At 38.3% G+C, this 21,101-nt stretch overlaps 1 protein-coding gene across 1 annotated transcript in view; it reads right to left on the reverse strand.

Moving 5' to 3' along the window:
* Positions 1-5,766: 5,766 nt before the first annotated feature.
* Positions 5,767-21,101, reverse strand: part of LOC146636210 (B-cell receptor CD22-like) — a 45,138-nt gene continuing 29,803 nt past the window's right edge. Inside the window, exons 5-14 of the mRNA XM_085349479.1 lie at positions 10,698-10,957; positions 10,297-10,575; positions 8,822-9,106; positions 7,942-8,052; positions 7,790-7,805; positions 7,596-7,681; positions 7,368-7,418; positions 6,405-6,464; positions 6,009-6,068; positions 5,767-5,855 (exon numbers count right to left, since the gene is read on the reverse strand). Coding sequence (XP_085205605.1) covers positions 5,767-5,855; positions 6,009-6,068; positions 6,405-6,464; positions 7,368-7,418; positions 7,596-7,681; positions 7,790-7,805; positions 7,942-8,052; positions 8,822-9,106; positions 10,297-10,575; positions 10,698-10,957 — 1,297 coding nt within the window. The remainder of the gene's footprint in view (positions 5,856-6,008; positions 6,069-6,404; positions 6,465-7,367; positions 7,419-7,595; positions 7,682-7,789; positions 7,806-7,941; positions 8,053-8,821; positions 9,107-10,296; positions 10,576-10,697; positions 10,958-21,101) is intronic.

Raw genomic sequence — 21,101 nt, forward strand, 5'->3', positions numbered from 1 at the left:
CCTCACACTGAGCCTGAAAGTCTGTCACTGCTACTGACAACAGAAACACTGAAACAGAAGTGAGAAACCCAGAATGTGAGAAAATAGTAATGTTTCATCTGATTATGGGAGTAGAGGCTTTCTGCAACCTCGTTTTATGTGTTCAGCCCTTCACTGCTACTTCTCTTTTAGCCCTACATGAGGACACTGATGACATATCTTATTTTTAACTGTTGACACTTCCTGTTTTACTGTGGACAGTATGCAGAGCTGACATTATATATGATCCCTGCTTCTGAAAGTAAATTGTAACTGCTCAGATAATAATGTTTGGGAAAGTGATTTGTCGTAGTGTTTTAAGATTATAAGAGTGTCACCAACGGTTTAATTTAAAAACAAATTTAAAGAAAAAAAAATGGAACAATTTATCATTGTTATGTCTTAGACTACTTAAAATCTGGGGTTCAAACGGAAGGTAGCAAATAAATTCAAGCCTGAATGTAGATTTTCTCAGGGGCAGATTGTTAGAACAATAATGCTTTAAAAAAAAACAGAAAAAAGAAGGAGCCTCAGCTAATGCTTTATGTAGTGGCTTCCCGATGAGATGATGTGGGTGGCTGATTGCTGCAGCTGCATTCAGCCAGAGGCAGGAACCTGTAGTGGGTCCCACCCACAGACAGACACACATGCACAGAAGAGAGAGAGAGATAGGGAGAAAAACTAAACTTGGAGCAGGAAGTTTAGGAGGACTAGGGGACCATGACACTGACGGTTAGCATGTGGTTGATGAGCTCAACTTCTTTTTCACACCTTGCAATGTGCTGCTAGATCAGGGCTTTGACATCATCTCAGACATTGAGCTTCATACATATGCAAACAAACTTCTTTATATATTTATAATGCATTCAGGAAAGATGTGCAATTAAAAATGCTATACAGTTAAAGATCAACAGGGTTTATAAAAGTATTACAGCATCTGACACTCCTGTGGTTTTGAATAAAAAGTCCGCTGTTGTGTTTTTTTATATATATAAATGAGGAAGTGTAGAGTGAAATGTTAGAAAATAGTTGCTTCATGCAAGAAAGAGGAATAAAGGTCTTTGCATTAAAAAACTACAACTAAGATACTGAAATATATGAGTTGTTTCACCTACTAGGAAATCAGAATGACAAATGGAACAACATAGTCATCCATTGCGTGGCAGGTTTGTCAGAGAAACTCATCCCACGACCAGAATTCTCAAGCAAAAATACCACATTTTATGTTCAAAATTAAATGTCATGCACAGTAGCAGACGCATACAGGTTAGAAAAGTACAGCTGTAACATATGCAGTTTTAACTTTTAAGGACAAAAATACTACATGGCACAGATAAATATTTGTTGCTCAAACATCAAAACTTGACACTTGACGTAACAAGACTTAAGCAAGATGAGTGAAAAAGAGGAACAAAATATAACTAACTATGACCAGGAAGAGAACCCAGATAACTAAAACTAAGTGCAGGGAATATAAATTCAATTAAACTAACTAGTAATAAAATCTTTAAGTTAGCAAATACAAAACTCAAAATGCAACATCAAAAGAATACAATATACCAAAGTCACCCAAGCCTGGGGTTGTACCTCAGTATCTAGTGATTTATTTGTGTGTGACTACTCCTCACATATATGTTTCTAGTATGTTTGTATTTTAAAATGTTGTTATATTTGAAGCTGAAAGTTATTAACAATTATTTGTTAGCTCCCACTGACAATTTACCCAAAACCATGTGCTTTGATGATAGCACTTTACTGAGGTCGCAAGATTGTTAATCGGAGGTTTTTCCCCCTTCAAAAACACACTTGGAGCAAAGCTATAACTAGGCTGAATAGACACTTGGTGTCCTGTATAATGCTTTCAGGTTAACCCTAGTTGTACGACAATATTAGATTGGTGGCGATGTCATGGATCGGCAGAATGATAGACCCACTCACAGACGGGTTTGTTCACGTGTGAATAGAAACAGACAAAGCAGCTGGTGAATCTCTAATGCAGGGGTGACAAACTTCAGTCCTCGAGGGCCGCTGTCCTGAAACTTTTAAATGTGTCCCTGCTGCAACACACCTGAATAAAATTAGTAGGTCATTAGCAAGAAATTATTGAACTCGACTGCATGCTGAGGTTACAACCTCTAACCCCAGGGTGTCGAACTCCAGGCCTCGAGGGCCGGTGTCCTGCAGGTTTTAGATATCGCCCTGGGTCAACACACCTGAATCAAATGATTAGTTCATCACCAGGCCTCTGGAGAACTTCAGGACATGTTGAGGAGGTAATTTAGCCACTTGAATCAGCTGTGTTGCAGGACACCGACCCTCGAGGCCTGGGGTTTGACACCTGTGCCCTAACCCTACTTATGACTATTTGTTTGACATTTCTAAATTTGATTACCCTGAGCTTTGCTTTCTCACTTTATCTCGACTTTCTGTCTTTGTTGGAGTCTTGCTGGATTACATTTATTGTAATTGTAAAATTACAATAAATGTAATTTTACAATTACATTTATTGTAAAATTACATTTTACAATAAATGTAATTGTTTGGAATAATTTACTTCTTAAAGCAATTTTATTGCACCACATTCATTCACTCATGAGCTGCTGTGACATGAATCAAATGGCTGAATTGCCACCTCAGCATTCTTTCAAGTTCTAGTCTCTTGCTAATGACCTATTAATTTTATTTAGGTGTGTTGCAGCAGGGACACATGGAAATGTTTCAGGACAGCGGCCCTCGAGGACTGGAGTTTGACATCCGTGCATTAGATATTTGGGAATGGCGGTGAAAGTATTGAGGCTTTCCAAGGAAAGCACTGTTGTTTGAAACTCAGGGGGCTTGATACACACAGAGAGACTGATTATTCCACTGAAACACAAACAGAAACTCATATAAGAAAGAAGCAGAGCACATATCTCACTGACACAATAATATGGCAACCGCTGAGTATCTGCTTCCGCCGTAATACTGAGCTTGATTAGAAATGGTGAAGCAGGTGAATCTGATCAGCTGATCCTCTACAGGAGAGCAGCCAATGGGGCAGCAGAGAAAATGAGTGGAGCTCATGTCCACACATGTCCACAAGCACACACACAAACACCAACAGGAGAGAGAGAAAGAGACAAAAGGCAGGCCATCACGAGAGAAACTCGGGGACAACGTCAGGAAACTGTTGGGTTTATCTGGCACAACCTTGTTACCATGGAACTACATGGAAGACGAGGTATTCATGTCAGAGAACAGCAGCATTTAACTTGACAGTGGCACTGCTGCACTAGAGTCTGGATTGGCTCTTTCTATACCTGTGTGGGTTCTCTCAGAGTACGTCTGCTTCGTCCAAACATATGCATGTGAGGTCAATCAGTGATTTGAAATTCCCTGGAGCTGTGAGTGATTTTCTCTTTCCTTCTCTGTTGACTCTCTGATAGACTGGTGACCTCTCCAGGTTACACCCTGCCTTGAGAGGTTCAAGCCCCTCTGTGACCGAAGAATATGGAAATTTTAATCTACAGCAAATGGATGGATGAGTAGATGACTCACACTGGGCATGTTGTAGTTGCACAAAAAGAACAGGATATAGACCAGTAAGAAATGATAAAGTAATCAAAGGGCTTTTACACTATGAAAGTTATTGAAAACAAAAGTCTACGGGTCTACTTCACTTACGGAGTGCAATAACTTATTGGGTGTTCTTTCTAAGCTGAGACAGTCAAAACTTCATTAGAATATTATTATAATTTTAAATTGATGTACTGTAATTATTAGTGTTTTTATCTATTACCTTTGAATCATCATATCTGCTGTCTAAACACTTTCACAATCCTGTTCCTTTTTTAAAGCCAAGAATGAGACAATCTTTCTATTTTTATAAAATAACCAGATGATGTATTTGTTGTAAAACTGAACAAATAAACAAACAAATAAATACTGTATCACTGAGTGTGTTTGATGAACAAGTACCCTCATCAACACCCAAGGCATCAGCAGTTGCAAGACAGTAATCTGTGTATTTGTTGGTACCTCTGAAGATCAATATCTAGGCTCCTATTTTTAACAGTAGAGTAAATCCTGTAGTCAGACTGTACATATAATTATTATTTCTGTCTTTCTCTTCCCATGTATAGCTGTTCATGAACATTCCCCACTCTGAGCCATCTATGATCTGATAGCACTTAACTTACTTTAGTGTTTGGAACACAAACGTTCAAGTCAATTTGAATCAATTTTGTTTATTTAACAACAACTCACAATAATAGCCACCTCAAAATGCTTTATTTTATAAGATAATCACCTTAAAATAAAAAGTCTGCTTTAAACAAGCACCTGGTAACAGCTGGGAGGAAGAACTAAATCTTACACTGACAGAAACTAAAATATGTGGATGATATCAGCCATGTGTGAATTAGATCTATCTGGAGCAATGAAGCGCAGAAACAAGAAAACAAGAAAAATTGTTTTTCAACAAACAAGACTGTAGATGTAACAATATTTGAGATTAAATATCTTATAGGAAACACATATTCATATAACACAATTGCAGCTCTCCAAGCAGCTTCCATAAAATAAAATTTAAAGTTGATCTTTTCCTAAAGCTGTTAAAAGAAGAAAAGCAACTTTATAGAAAAATGTCAAGTGATGCTTAATTCATGCAGGGAAAGAGAAACATGTATGGTTATCATACACATCAAATGATTTTAGAAACAATACAGGAAACATCTGTAAACATGCACTGCTCAAAAAAAATTAAAGGAATTATTTTTAATCAGTGTTTAGCATCACATCACTCAAATGTCTATCCTCGATGAAGTAGCAGAAAATGTAGTTAACACTAGGTACAGCAGGGTGAGACGATCCCTGGATGCTACAGAGGTTGTACAGGATGTCCAACTCCTCTAGGATGCCAATTCAGTGCATGCTCAAGAGTCTGTCACCCACTGTCAGACCCTATTGTGCTGTGGGTCCTGGGTTCCTCCTGGTATGATAATGACCACCCTCATGTGTTGAGAGTATGCAGGCAGTTCCTGGAGGATTACGGAATTGATACCACTGACTGGTCCCCACACTCGCCTGACCAAAATCCAACTGGGACATTATGCTTCTCTCCATTTGAAGCTGCCATGCTGCAGCTCAGACTCTCCAGGAGCTCAGATGCCCTGGTCCAGATCTTGGAGGAGATCCCCAGGACACCATTGACTCATTATCCATATGCTCCAAGATTGTCAGGCATGCACACAAGCACACGTTGGCCAAACTGACAACTGAGTATCATTCTGAGTTGGTGCAATGAACATTTGACAAAATGGACAAACCTGCTGCATTATTTTGTCACTTTGATGTGTCTCTGCATTTAGCCCTCTGTAGGTTGTTGACTTTCATTTCCAAATGTTGTTTATTTTTATTTTTTTATTTGTTGTTTATTTATTGAGCAATCTAAATGTAAAAAGACTCTAAAAAGCATCCTGGTCTCAAAGCCAGATCATCAGTTGGTGCTATTATGATGAAAGAAAGTTTGTTTGACTTTATTTTATTTTACAAAACAGTGCATAATCTCATTTTCTCCAGTGAGCTCTTTACTTCTAATGGAATTAACTCAGTTTTGTCACTGATCCGGTTGGTTTTGCAGATCTTGTTATTAATCTGAAAGAAATGGTGCAGCACAATTCAGTCATTAAAGGTGATTTAGAACTAAATTTACTCCCTAAAAACTTAAAAACTTTAGTATTTAAGTTCATCGTTACAGCAACATGTAAGCTATTTTATTTCTGCACAGTAACCCAGAGCTGTTTGTGATTTAACTTCAGAATAAACTGTTTCATCAGCTGCTGCAGGAGCTGGTTTTCCTGCAAATAAAGAAATGATTTGTCAAATGTCATTGCAAGTGCCTCTTTGTTCAAAGTGACAACTTGATTTATTTATACGGTTTTCCTTGGTGTGTAAAACGTGTAAAACCCAAAACAAAAGAAATAAGGTACTCATTTTATTACATTACTTACCTTTGTGTCTCTTAGGTTTCGCTTTAGTGTAATAGACCCGTGCGTACAACAGGCTGTCATCTAAAAGAGGATGGACAGATGAGCAGCATTAAAAAATGAGTGGCTTTAATTTCCTTTATATTTTCTGTCAGTTAACACCTACAGTAACTCATCACAGGAACAGACTGAAGGAGATTTTCGCTCTATTGAAGACGAGATTTTATGACAACCTGTTACTGTTAAATCTCATTTCAGTGTCAGATCACTTCAAGCTTCCTCCACCCTGGTTATTAAGGTCAGTGACCCTATAATCCAATGATATCTAACTGATATCATTATAACCCTCTTAAAATGATGAAATAATGGTGTAGTCAATGAAGTCAAGAAAAAAGTTATATATTATATTACTTTACTCACCGTTGTCTTTCTTGGTTTTAGATCTATCGTGGGAGATCTGTGCATACAGCACACTGTCATCTGAGAGAGGACGGACAGATGATCAGGATAAAAGGTTAAGTGTGTTCATTTTCATTACATTTATATATCTGTCAGTCAACAACACACTGATCATAGAAACCTATTGAAGGTCTATTAAAGATGTTTCTGTCATGTTTAAAAACCTTTTCTATGAAAACCTGTCAACCCTCAAGTCAGTGTCACATCAGCTCACCCCTGCTCAGCATGACCCTTCCACTAAGCTCAAATCCAAACCTTAAGGATCACCGTTCACTTTTCCTCCATCTTTGCCATTCTATACTCCTGCACTACTCATACAATTTATGTCCTCTTAAAATAAGATAATGTGCTCTAATCAACAGACTCCTCAAATGTTTCTTCTAATCTCTTATCTGAAACAGCACTGAAATTAATTCCACGTGATTCTTCTAGGTTAAAATATTAGAATAACAATAATAACAATGATGTTTAATACATAACTTGGCATAAGAAAAATGAAAACAAAACATAATGACATTTAAAAAACAATTATACCAAAATAAAGAAAAAAATATTAATCTCTGAAATGTAAAAACAACCAAACAAAAAAAGGATATAAGCAAAGAGTTAAAAAATGAAGACATGAGGTTGATTACTGGTTGTTGTCTCATACTGTTAGTAGTGACAGGAACACCAGCAAAAAGTGAAACTAGAGAATAATCAGTCAGGAGGAATGAGATAGATTCATAAAACAGATTCACAGTGGTTTACGTTTTGTAGGACAGACTGATCTTAAAGTTGAACTGACCCTGTGTTAGACTGGAAGGACCAAGTGTCCAACCTCTTTGTTTTCTTATCTGTGTGCAGCTGATTTCTAAAACTTCAATGTTTAAACATAAATAATCACATAGTCTTCATATGTCAATGCTACTGTATCTACTTTACCATTTTGTGTGTCATCATGGTCTTTGATTGATTCATAAACACAAGCATCACCTACAAAAACAAGCCAATGTTAGGTTAAAAATTGAATTTCTTATGTATGGGTTTGATTATCTTCTAAATCAGCAAACTAGAAACAGATATATTGGACCTGGAGTTTAAAAACCGTCAGTAAATAAATTAATAAATACAACAACAACAACAACAAAACTTGTCATGGATCAGGCTGACCTTGGACAGTAGAGTTATCTTGACTGTGTTGAGCTTCATCCTTGATCATGTGGTTCATTGCAGAGCTCTGATTTGTGCTCCGAGTCCTGGTGGAACAAAAAAAACAACAAAAAAAACAAACGTAGTAAACCGATAGATTTAATAAGAAACACAGGATATAGTTCTAGTACAGGAGAGGGGAGATTTGAACCAACCTGACAAAGAATGAATCTGTAAGAAAAGACAATTACATTTTTTATTGTAACCTGTTGTGGTGCAAAATTTTACATTGAGCGTTCAGGATACATCTGTGATTTTTATTATTTACATCATATTCAGTTTACTATCAGATGGTTAATGGTCTCACCCTTTGACTGTTTGAAGCGACACAAAAGCAGAAGAAGAAGAAGAATCAGTAAAACTCCACAAACGAGTCCAACGATCAAAGGAGTGAGAAATGAAGAGCTTTCAGGTGCTGCTGTAATAATACCAGGCTTTAATTAGATGCATTTAAACAGATTATTAACATAATTCACATGGGAACATTTTAAAATATAGTATTATTTACAATATCACTATTCCTAATAATAACTGAAAATATTCTATTTGTTTTACTATCATATTTCTCTGTGGTGACTATTTACCTGAATAGTGATTTAAAAAAAACCTTTTGAATTTCACATCACCTGTTTATCATTCCTTTATGAACAAAGGTCTTTAAACCAGCAGCATATTTTGATTCATGCAAGTGGTGATAAATTCTGTGAATAGTTTTCTAATTCAAATACATAATGTCAGCTTTACAGAGACAAAAGTATATATCGCAATTTTATCAATTTGTATTTATACTTTAAAGCTCTGTGCTAATATGTTTAAGCTCAGAAGAACATTTACGTTTGTTTGCAGACACTGTGAATTTTTCAGTAATGATAATTATTATTATAATTATACAGTAGATGATGAGTGAGCATAGAAGTAGATTCACATCTTCATCTATTCTAAGTATTGTATAAAAACATAATGAATACTGACAAACTGAAGTATTCACTCTAATCTGTTGAACCCTGGTGTGCACTCTCCCCTCACAGTTGTATTCTGCATCATCGGGTTTTAAAAGCATATTTAACTTCCTGAATTCATTTTTGTTGGAAGTTTGGTCGTTTTCTATTCATACATCCACTAAAGGTGTAAATGTCAGATCATTAACTTTTCACATTTTGTGTTTCTAGAAGAAGAAAAAAACTCACCCCTGCGATCAATCCTGACTGACTGGCTGTCCTCTGTGTAGTAAACTGGGTTTCCTCTTCCTCCTCTGCACCTGTAGAGTCCTTCCTGTGAGACACTGATTTGTCCATTTGAGTGGAAAACTGCATCTTGTGTGTTCAGAGGTTCAGAGGAGTTCTCATCTCTGTACCAGTAGTATTTCCATCCAGATGATGATGATGATGAGTTCACAGAGCAGGTCAGGGTCAAACTGCCCCCTGCTGGGATGTCTCTCATATCAGAAGTTATTTGGGCCTTTGGTTGATCTGCTGTTGAGTTTAAACAAAGACACAAAGAAAATATGAATATATACCCCACATGAGGGATCACACGGCCCTGATGTTGTCTCCATTGATGTTACCTCTTGTAAACCTCCTCTCCAGTTTCCAACAACACATAGGAAGGAATAAGACTAAACTGAAATGGTATGAGTAATCTTACAGATGTCTATAATGCATTTTATTCTTTTAGTGTTTATTTTTTTCTGTTTCATTATGATTCTTCTTTGGATTTATAAAATAATACTTGTGCTTATTATGTGTGATTCCTTCTTATTACCACAACAGAAGACACAGAACTTATTTATGAGATTTCTTCTAATTTCAGACTTTCATAAAGCATTTTCATTTGTTTAGCATATTTTTTCATCATAAGTTTGCTTTGATTAGGGAATAGTCTTCTTCGTACATGATCAGAAGAAACATACCAACATATCTCTGTCTCTATAAACCTCCTGTTGAACACATACACACTAATATCAAAAACTTCCACATCACTGTTTGTTCCATTAATACAACAAAATGCATTCATTTATCCACCACTGTTCATGCAAAGTTCTTAAATAAAGTGTTTGAAAGCATCAATTTCATGACAAAAAAAGAAAGAAGAACATTTTTCACACAGTTCACCTCAGCTGGCAAAACAAACCAGTCACTAAAAATGTTGATTGATGCAACCAAATCACTCTCTCTCTAGGATGCCTCGCCCCAGAATAATGAAACTGAACCAGGAAAATATTGCATTACTTCTTGTAATCACAAAGAAAACTAGTAATTAAAGAAAAGACATTAATCTTACTATCTCTAAATGTTGGCTAATTTAATATCGCTAATATGCTACATCTTCAGCCCACACATTTAGTCCACTTTGTATTTCCACAGACATCACCTCAGTGTTTGTTTGTAATAATAAATTTTTCCACCTTGTCAGTTTTTTTCTGTTTTTGTTTTTCTGTCATTATTGTCCTCAGGTGATGGAGCAGCAGGTCAGCATTGGCGTCTCTATACCAGCTGAAAGTTCGTGACACAAAGTGGTGACAAACTGTCTACAATGAGGCTACTATCAGCTGCAGCTCTTTGTCTGACTAACAATGTAACATGCTTTGTAGACCATTGAATTCATCCTGTGCTGACCATTATGACATTTGTCAAATGGAGATCACACAACAAACATGACTTACTTGATGCTGACAATGTGAAGGCTTCACTCCACTCTGTTGAAGAATATGAGTCATCTCTGCGTCGACTCTTACACATGTAGTCTCCACTGCTGGACTCAGAAACTCTGAATGTCACATCATTATTGTGTGTCCACTGTGGGGGTGTCCTGGGTCCTCTCCATTCATACCACCACTCAGTGGTTTCACCTCCTTCCTGCACCTCACATGTCAGAGTGATCGTCTCACCTCTGAATATCTGAGGCCAGTTGGGTTGTTGTTTTACAACAACTTTATTGGAAACTGTTTACACATATTAACAGTTGAGATACAAACAGAAACATGAAATCAACACAGAAAACTCAACATTGTATGTTTGATAATCATGAGTGAATGTATATTTCAAACTAAATTACTGAACTCACTGGTTTTCTCAATGGTGACATGATCACTTATATAAGTGTAGTAAACTGGGTTTCCTCTTGTTCCTATGCAGCTGTAGATTCCTCCTTCAGATACTCTGATATCTCTGTTTTGTTGATCTCTGATTTTACCTTCATAGGTTGTTTGGGTTCGTCTGAACCACTCATATTTCCATCCATCAGAGCTCTGCACAGAGCAGGTCAGTGTCACACGGCCCCCTACTGGTATGATTGTTGTTCCTGCTGTCAGTGTGGCCCAGGGTCTATATGCTGTTATCAAAAAGACGAAAAGAAAACACAAAGCCATTGAACAACATTTTAAAATATGCTTTCATTTTATTTAAATTCCAACTTCCAAGAAGAGATGTCTTTGCTGAGCACGCATCATTCTCAGGGACTCCTCTCATCCTGCCAATAAACTCTTCCAGCTCCTCCCCTTCAGCTGACGCTACAGGACCCTACAGACTAAAACCAGCAGGTTTATGAACAGCTTCTTCCCCACAGCTGTCAGCTTACTGAACTCAGTCCCCTGCTGAACCTTTCCATCCACACCCACTTATCCCTCCTAATGACCATGATCATGACTGTCATTCATTCTCAACATTCAGAATATGCTTACATTGGTTACTGCTATAGTTTAGGACACTGAACCAGTATAGTCTCTGGTATAGTGCGTACACTGTTTACTATTATAGTCTATTCAGAGCGCTACGCTTCCACTGTGAATATATTCATAGCACTCTGTAGATCTGTTTACCATATGTAGCACATCTGTATATATTTAGCAAAGCTTTATATTTGTTCATAGTACATCTGTATTTCTGCCCGTCTGTATAGCAATATAGAACATCTGTATACTATATAGATCATCTGTATATCTGCTCTCTCTGTACATAATCTGTTCATAACTATCCCACCATTGATTTATACTACCCTTATCTGTATATAATTGCTCCCATTTTTTAGCACTTACTACTCTTGCACTCTGATCAGATGCAAACTGTATTTCCTTACCCTGTATTTATAAATGTGTAATGACAATAAAGTTGAATGCTAATCCTAATTAAATTTATTTTTTAAATACAGTTTAAGATCATTTTAATTTTTTCTGACATAGTAAGAGAGCTACAATTTTGAGGTTAGTCGGGTAATTCAGGTTGTAGATCTCTAAATAAGCACAGTACAAATGTTTGTCCATTCTTTGGCCTGAAGAAGTCACACTGAATGTAAACTAATGCAGTTCACTGTTGAAGGAAACACACTGATGGGTTCAGAGGGATCTGCCTGGTTTCACATTTAGATAACAGAAACATCGTCACCTTAAATTATATGGAGATTTGATGTTTCTTTTTTTTCATTATTTAAATTAAATTTCATCCACAGTTATTCTTGTTATACATTAAAACATGCACATGTTGTAATGACAAAAAATATATTGTCTGAGTATTTTGGTTGTAGTGTGTACTGTCAACAAAGTTAGGTAAAATGCAAGGATCTTGGTTAAAGTTTAAAGTTTCAATACATTGGAAATAAAATAGTTTCAATGAAACATTTATTAAACACATATATTTTTTTATAATTCAGATGAGTATTTTAACTGGAGTCATCACATTATTAATCACTGAGGACTTACCTAATACAGTTACAGAGACAGTATTACTGTTCTTTGTATAATCTGACCACTTTGAGCTGCCATAGCACTGGTATTTACCACTGCGATCTGTAGATCTCATTTCTAATGTGTAGACTTTGTATTCACTGTAGCGGACAAAGTCTCGACCATCCTTGTTGATTGCATAATACCAGTCAGTGTCTCTTCCTTCATTCATGTCACACTTGAAGGTAACAAACTCTCCAATGAAATAACTGGATGATTTGGGTTCAATACTTAGCACAGCAGCTAGAATCCAACACAAACAGACAATCAGGCAACAGACAATCTGAAACACTTATTTAATGCTCAAGGCAAGACATTGATTGATAACACTTTATTTATATTCACACAAAATGAAAATACAGTGATAAATCAATAAAAAGAAACACAAATAGGATCTGCATTAGAGTCATACAGGTTGAGAATAATCTTTATTAAATAAAAAGGAAGAAATAGAAAAAGGAAAACTGTTCAGTCACCTTGAGCGTGTCCACTGCAGAGGAGCGTACAGAGCACTACAATAAAGACAGAAACTTCATATATTATCAAACTAAAGACACCAAAATGAAACATAAATAAAAAACTGTTGGTAATGATGTGTCTCATTTCTTGAGGCACATGATCAATAGTCAGTTAATGACCTTCTTAAGGAACAATCCCACTAGGGTTTAAAGTCCAGTCGCTTTCTTACCAAGCTCCTTAACCCTTTAAGACCTACCATAGAACCAAGTCCGCCAGAGCTTATATTATATTTTTACATGCTGTGGAGCCATTTTTGGGAGCATTTCAAGTTGCTATACATCAATACAACCATTATAGCCCAGATTTTAGTAATATGTATTCATTAAGTGCATAGTAATTACATAAATTGCAAAAAAGTGCAATAAACTACAAAAAAATTGAAAATCGTTTTTGATTTTTTAACATATATTTGTAGTTAGAGAAATTTAAGAGGCTTATCCCTCAAAACTGTAAATACAAAAAAGTTGCACAAAATAGTTTCCCACCACAGGAAATTTATTTTGAGTGTCTTCATAGTTTAATTTTTGAAATACACCAATTTTTATACACTGCTGGAAAAACGAAAATAAATATTATACTGCAAATTTGCAAAAAAGCAGCATATGCATCAAAATAAACTATTTCCAGCAGTGCAATATGAGTCCTAAGCATCCCAGAAACGACACAGAAAGTCATAAAGTCAAAGATAACTTTTAAAAAGAGCAGTATAAGCCCTGAGGCCCTGATCGCAAAAAAGACTACATTTCCGCGAAAATGACGTCACTTCCGGTTTCGGCCAGGTAATGGCGGAAATGCAAAAGTTCGCGCTGATGTCTATTCCAACTAGGAAGTGTTTTGAACAGCTGATCGGACCGGCAAAGCGTGTTTCTGGAATATTATGTTTTTGTTCCTGCAAGCGCTTTTTATGCAGTTTTTGCAAAGCTTTATGTGGAAGGAAACCGTGACCTAGGACAAGCTGATGGCACAATATGTAAGTACAACTCCTCCGGTTTCATATGCAAAAAAAATTTTTGCGCTAGCTTACGTGGTTGCAGTGCTACCGGGATTTAAAAATAGTTACGCATAACAGAGCGTTCCCGCTCCGATCGGCTCTAAAGGGTTAAAACACTTGGAGATTTTCAATGTCTACTATGATCTGAGTCAGTGCACTGAAATCTAATCCAGTCTACAAACAAACATGGTGAAAAAAATCTGAAAAATTAATGCCATTGACAAATTGCAGTGAGTCACTTCTGTCAATAAGAATTTGTCTAGAAGGTGATATTTGTTGATCAACATTGACATATTTTAACTAATTTATGTGTCTTCTACATTTAAACCTGCCTACTGGGAGTTTTTTTTTTAATCTCCATTTATGGCTGGATGAGCTCTAATCTTCCTTTAGGAAGCAAGTTTCATTTAGTCAGGAGTAGGATTACCTGGACTAAGGAAGCAAATTTCTGTTAGTCTGCATTAAAAGGCCTATTTTTAAATCTAGCACTGGCTTTAATTACTGCCTTTATGTGTTTAATAAAATGTAACCATGATTGGTTACATTTTATATTACGATGTCAAAAGCATCAAAATATCACTGATGGAGAAACAAACCTTTCTTAGATAAACTAAACCAGCTCAACTCTGATCTGAGTCAGTGCACTAAAATCTAATCCAGTCTACAAACAACCATGTTGGTAACAAACATGAGAGTCCTCTGATCACATGACCTGAAATGGTACAAATAACTGATGCTCTGTTCTTCTTACTAAAACATGTTTATGGATCAGTATGAATCAAACAATAGAAGTCAGTGATGTACTCACAGAATAGGCCCAGCTCACAGAGCAAAGTGGCTCCCATCCTCACATCCAGCAGTGACACGTCTGAAAACTTCTACAACTTTCTGTAAAGAGAGAGAGTGAAGCAGCAGCACAGCAGATACCAAAGAGTTGTGAAGGAAACAATGACTTTTTAATACTTCTTCTCTCTGCTTCCTTCCTTTTACACAGAAATAACAACTTAACATAGTCTGACCACCACATCATGTGATACATTTATACTCTCCTGCAGAAACATATCAGGCAGATTTTTATCAGAATGGCTATAAAAAATATATATATATACTGAAACTAAACAATAATAGCTTGACTGAGTGCCCAAAATGAGATTTAACTGTGAAGTACTTTAGTTCATTTTACAGCCCAGAAACACAACGAGAAACATTGTTCAGATTCAGATCGCTAACAAGTATCTATCAGGCATTAGATATTAAAGTAACAGCGACGGATATTTTGTTGCCTTTGTCTGCTGCTTGTATGCTTGGTTTGATTATTATGAGCTTTATCACCAGTAATAATTACCCTCATAAACACTACATGTATACATCATTCAGATCGTTTTAAACTGCAGTAGATGCATAAATGAAGACAACTGATTAAACACAACCAAGACAATAAACTTTTACCATTCCCTTCCTGTCACAGATGTAGTCATTGAGTTTGCTGCTGCTCCTTTACAAGGAGATGACGATACACTAAATATTGATGCACAAAATCATTACATTGCTTCAAATATACATTAAATAGATTTGAGGTGAGCCCCCATACCAGCTGATAAACAGAGATGTCATACTTACTGACAGCAAATGTTCACAGCAGATGTTGGTAATCCACACACTTTCCCACACAGCAGTGAAATCAAGAACTGACAGTAATTTTATTTTTATTTCATTGAACTAATGCAGACTCCTTTAACATATCTTTCCACTGTGGTGACATCTTAGATTAGTCATAAATTTACTCACAGAAAGTAAGCGTGCACTAGTTAAAATAGAAATGTGTCCTTAACCAGAAGTGACCGTGAGACCAGATGAAGTCCTGCCCCCTTTCTCAGCTCCTCTCTGTTTTCTTAGAAGTAGTTGTAACTGCTGTATTAATAAATAACGACAGTGCCTTTTAGCTTCACTTAGTAACTAAAAAGCACACTTACACACTTAGTTACTCATTTCCATGGCTAAATTTTTAGATAGCAGAGCACAGCTGCAAACAAAGCAGCTGTTTATATACTTGAATGTGTTTTACAGAATTAACGGTGTAAGTCAAATAAAGGAAGCAATAAGAGGAAGCAAGCAGTTCAGCAAGGCAGAGTTAGCATGGCAATCTGATAACGTACAGTTATTGGTGAAACACAATTGTGCTTCCTGCACCCTTTACTTCATAAGATGGTGGACTCGAGCTCGTATTGAGGCGATTTGCTGCTGAGTGTGAAGAGGAGGGAATGAGAATCAGCACCTCCAACTCTGAGCCGTGATTGACACTGGATAATTGTTGAAGTCATAACTGTGGTTTAGGGATGAGTTCTGGCCCAAAGCACAGGATTTTAAGGATCTTGTGGCAAGAGTGGAGTGGGAGATTGGCAGGTGGATTGGATGATACTGTGTGACATATGCAGTGATATGGATGCAGGACCAGTGTGGTGTAGTGAAGTGAGAGCTGAGTGTGAAAGTGAAGCTGTCTGTTGGCAGGTTGATTTATCTTCCTACCCTTGTGTGGTCACAAGCTCTGGGTAGTGACGGAGAGAATGAGACGGAAGACATTAGCTTCCTCTAAAGGTGCAGTTAGAGAACATATCTTGAAGCAAATCATAAATCATAATGTTATTTATATATTTATATGTATATATGTAGTATGTAGCTGGAGCTATAATATACTATGTAATAGTGTGTGAGTCACAGTGAACTTTCACAAAACTTCATTGCATAGATTTTATTTTTTATTATTTAAATTGAATTTTTGTAATAATAAGGTTCCACATGTCAATGTTGTCGGGGGCATTAGTCAGTGGGACACCGCTAGCAAACATGTTGCATATGTGGCGGTTCCCAGACAGAGTTGCATGATCTCCACACTGGTAAGGCACATTCGCTGTAGGTCCTCTCCCTGTACTAACTTATAAGTTTAAGTTTGGTGTTGCTTTACTAAGTGTTAGTTCTTAGAGCTAAATGTCCCCAAAGTGCTTTTGATTACTTTTAAAGGGAAAAATAGTAATTGAATCTGACTTTTATCCATTATAACACCTATTTATGTGTTTTTCACCTGTGCTAAACAGGGATGAAGAGAGGCCTGCTGCTGTGTGTTTCCCTGATTGTGTTGCTGCATTTTGTCTTTTAGAGTTTGTAGAGATTTTGTTTTATGTGTATAATGAGTTTGTCATCTAAAGCTGCACGTTAAATAGTATTTTCAGCCATGTTGGGAAAATTTACTCTTGTATCTATAGGTTTTTTGTAATTGATCCATCTTAGCGGGGATTTAAATATTATAACTGATTATCAGTAGTTTGTTTTTGAGTATACTTCCTCATCGTATCAGAGGTGGGTCGAATATCCAAAAATTGTACTCAAGTAAGAGTAGCATTACTTTAAAATATTATTACTCAAGTAAAAGTGAAAAGTAGTTGTCAAAAAAGTTACTCAAGTAAGAGTAAAAAAGTACTTGGCGAAAAGACTACTCAAGTAGCGAGTAACTGTTTGAAATGTCCGATTTATTTTATAAATAAATGCTATCAGACAAACAGAAATAAATAAATATACAAATTTGACCATTTTCAAAAGGAATATATGTAAAAAGATCAACAAAATAAGGCACAACAATTCTAATTTCCAGATTTCAGTTTTTCACAACATAAAGCTTTTTTCACCAATACCTACAGTAAATAATATAAATATATAAACAGTGCAAACAATTTCCAGTGACAAGATATGCTGTAAACTTTATATTCATTTTTGCTCCAAAGGGCACAGCAGCCTCAGAGAAAACAGAACGAGGCATCTTCAACATAAATACATACATGCCTTCATACAAGGCAGCTTAGAATTTTATCTGGATATGTGGGTTAACTCTGCAAAGAATTTTCCTCACATCAGCAGAGGTCAGACAGAGAACCTGGTCGTTATGATGGGGGTTGAACTTCCTCACCAGCACATCATTCTGGGGATCAAACCATGCGCTGCGTGTCACCGCTGTCCTGGAAGTGGCTGCGGATTTTTCTGCCATGCGCGCGCTTCGCTGCTTTGATGGTTTGAGACAGTTTGGCCCTTGCTGTTCCCAGGGCCCCCTTGTCACCTGCTCTGAAGGCAGAGTCTTGAATCCTTAGCAGGTCACGCACTTCTGCAGTCATCCACGCTTTCTGGTTGGTCTGTATTACAATGTCCCTGGAGTAAGTGACATCATCGATGCACTTCCTGATGTAGCTAGTCACAGATGATGTGTACTCCTCCAAGTTGGTCCAGTCGCCATTTGTTGTAGCCTCCCTGAACATGTTCCAGTCAGTGTGCTCAAAACAGTCCTGGAGAGCAGAGAGAGCTCAAGTAGGCCAAGTTCCCACCTGTCTCAGAACCAGTTTGGAGTGTCTGATGAGTGGTCTGTATGCCGGAATTAGCATAATAGACCAGTGGTCTGAGTGTCTGAGGTGGCGGCGGGGCTTCGCTCTCTGCACACTGGGAATGTTTGTGTAAACAAAATCCAGCATGTTTTGCCCCCCGTGGCAAAGTCAACGTGTTGATGGAATTTTGGGAGGACTGACTTGAGATTTTGCGTGATTGAAATCTCCGGCGATAATAAACAGTCCATCGGAGTGTGAGTTCGGGAGCTCACTGATCAGCTCGCAGAGCGCCTCCTTAGTATTAGCGCTGGGTGGGATGTACACTGCTGTAATGAGCACAACAGTGGCGAGTTGGCGCACAGTTGGCGAGCCAGCAGCCAGGAGTTATTGTGAAACTGCATGAGACTCATCTTATTAAGTATTACAACGATAAGAAACAATCAAAACCTAGTTTGACAAAATGGACGTAGTACTTAAAGAGGCAATTAAAATCCCTAACGCAGTAATCATAAAAGGGCTCGATGACGAAGTAGCTATTTACCTGGGGAAACACGGTTCAGTTAACCGCCACATCCGTATAGATGATCCGCATTCTGAATTTCACAGGCAGATGATAGCTGAATTCAATCATGCCAGCACAATGGATACTTTGAATCCCCTTTTGCCGCAGACTATCCAAAGGTTTGCTCAGCCTGAAGTCACGTTTGAGATTAGGAGTTTAACTGTGGTGTATGCAGCAAATGCAAGGAATGTCACCAGAGCATACATGAGACAACTGTCTGAAATGGCCAATCTTAGTGGCCACTCGCTAGAAAACATGCTCAAAGAGGGGCTAGCTAACTTAAACGCGCCCCCTCTATCCTCTCAGCCTACAGTTTCTCCCCCTGCTGACAGAGGCATGCACAGGGTGATCATTCCCCCAGTCAACCTGCTGCCGATTTCTCACAGTCTACGGATTCGATTCCAATCTTAAATCAAAACCTGATCGATCTTGACTCACCGACCCAGTTCCATCCCACACTTGAGCTTAACCCGCCCAATGTCTGGCGGGTGGTAGTTGAACATGTGGTGCGCAGTAGTGAAGTTTCTTCACACTCGCCCATGCCGAGTAGGATTAGAGCTTTCTCTGGGCGCATTCCCCGCCCTAACAGTGAAGCTGATTGCGACGCCTGGCGCACAAGTGTTGAAGTCCTCATGAGTGATCCAGTCGTTTCTGACTTGAACTGCACACAGAGGATACTTGACAGTCTCCTGTCGCCTGCCACAGACGTCACTAAGCATTTAGGTCCAAATGCTAGACCCTCTGAGTACCTGAGAGTACTCGATTCTGCGTTTGGAGCCGTCGAACATGGCGATGAGCTCTATGCGCGATTCATGAACACACTACAGAATGAAGGAGAAAGACCATCAGCCTATTTGCAAAGGTTACATGTCTGTTTGACCAAAGCAATGCGACGAGGAGGTGTCAATATGTCAAATTTTGACAAGCAATTGTTAAAGCAATTTATTCGTGGCTGTTGGGAGGACAGTCTCATCAGTGACCTCCAGCTAGGACAAAGAAAAGAGAGCCCACCTTCGTTCTCTGAGCTACTCTTGCTTCTACGCACGGAAGAGGACAAGCAAGCCTCAAAAGTCCGTCGTATGAGACAACATCTTGGTCAGAGCAAACCTGGCCCTAGCAATCCAAAGCACCGGGCCATGTCAAATGTACAAACAGCAAGTAGCTGTGAGTCCGACCTCGATGTGTTAAAGAAACAAATTGCTGATTTGAGTGCACAACTTAACAGTTGGAAAATAGAAAGCCAAAAGCAAAATCAGCCCAAGCACTCAAAGTCAAAGTGCCACACAGTTAATGCCAAAGTTGAAGTTTACCCCACGAAAAGGAAGGCTTCGACCACACAGAACTTTGCAAAAGCCAATGCAAAGCCGCGTCCTTGGTACTGCTTTCACTGTGGTGAGGACGGTCATATTGCCTCATCATGTGAAAACGAACTAAATCCATCCTTAGTGGCCACGAAGAGAAAACAGCTGAGAGAAAGGCAATCTAGTTGGGAAGCATCAACTAGGGCCAGTGATGAGCCGCCTTTAAACTAATCCCAGCCTCCAGTGTGGGACAAGTGGGGGCTGCCGGAGACAATTCTCGTCCCAAGCCACAATGTGCTTTTTCAAAGGAAGTTCAGTCAAAAGCGCCGTCTATACACCTTCCAAAGGGTTTGGTCGGAACCAAAACTTCTGCTACTGTCAACATCGCTGGCAGAGAAATGAAGTGTCTTCTTGATACAGGGTCACAAGTGACAACCGTGCCTCAGAGTTTTTATGAGAAGCATCTCTCAGACTTGCCTATAAACCCGTTGGGCGATCTCCTGGACGTAGAGTGTGCAAACGGCCAATCCGTCCCTTATCTAGGTTATGTAGAACTCTCAATCACCTTTCCCAAGAACTTTGTGGGTTCGGATATTAGTGTTAATACCCTAGCATTAGTTATCCCCCCTCTGCGAGCCGAGGCGCGAGAACAGATCTTGATAGGTACAAATACCTTAGATGCCCTTTATGCGGACTTCCATGAGTCCAGTGCGAACTTTCAGCCCGTCCCCCATGGTTTCAGAGCGCTCCTCAAAATCCTTGGAGTACGTCGAAAATCCGCTAGCAATTGCAGCCTTGGGTGTGCAAAGTTAACGGGTAAAAAGCAAGCCGTGGTGGCGGCAGGGCAGACGGCAGTTTTAGAAGCTTCGGTGTATATTCCCAACTCCATTAATGAGAAATGTGCAGTTGTCGAATCGTCATCAGATTTTCCCTTGCCCAGTGGTTTGCTTGTGTTAACTGGTCTTGTCAACCTGCCAGCCAAGCAGCCTTGTAAACTGCCGGTTGTAGTGAAA

This window comes from Diplotaxodon limnothrissa, linkage group LG3 (assembly GCF_057381915.1).
Source record: "Diplotaxodon limnothrissa isolate DT_005_m linkage group LG3, D_limnothrissa_male_GT1.1, whole genome shotgun sequence".
NCBI classification, from domain to species: domain Eukaryota; kingdom Metazoa; phylum Chordata; class Actinopteri; order Cichliformes; family Cichlidae; genus Diplotaxodon; species Diplotaxodon limnothrissa.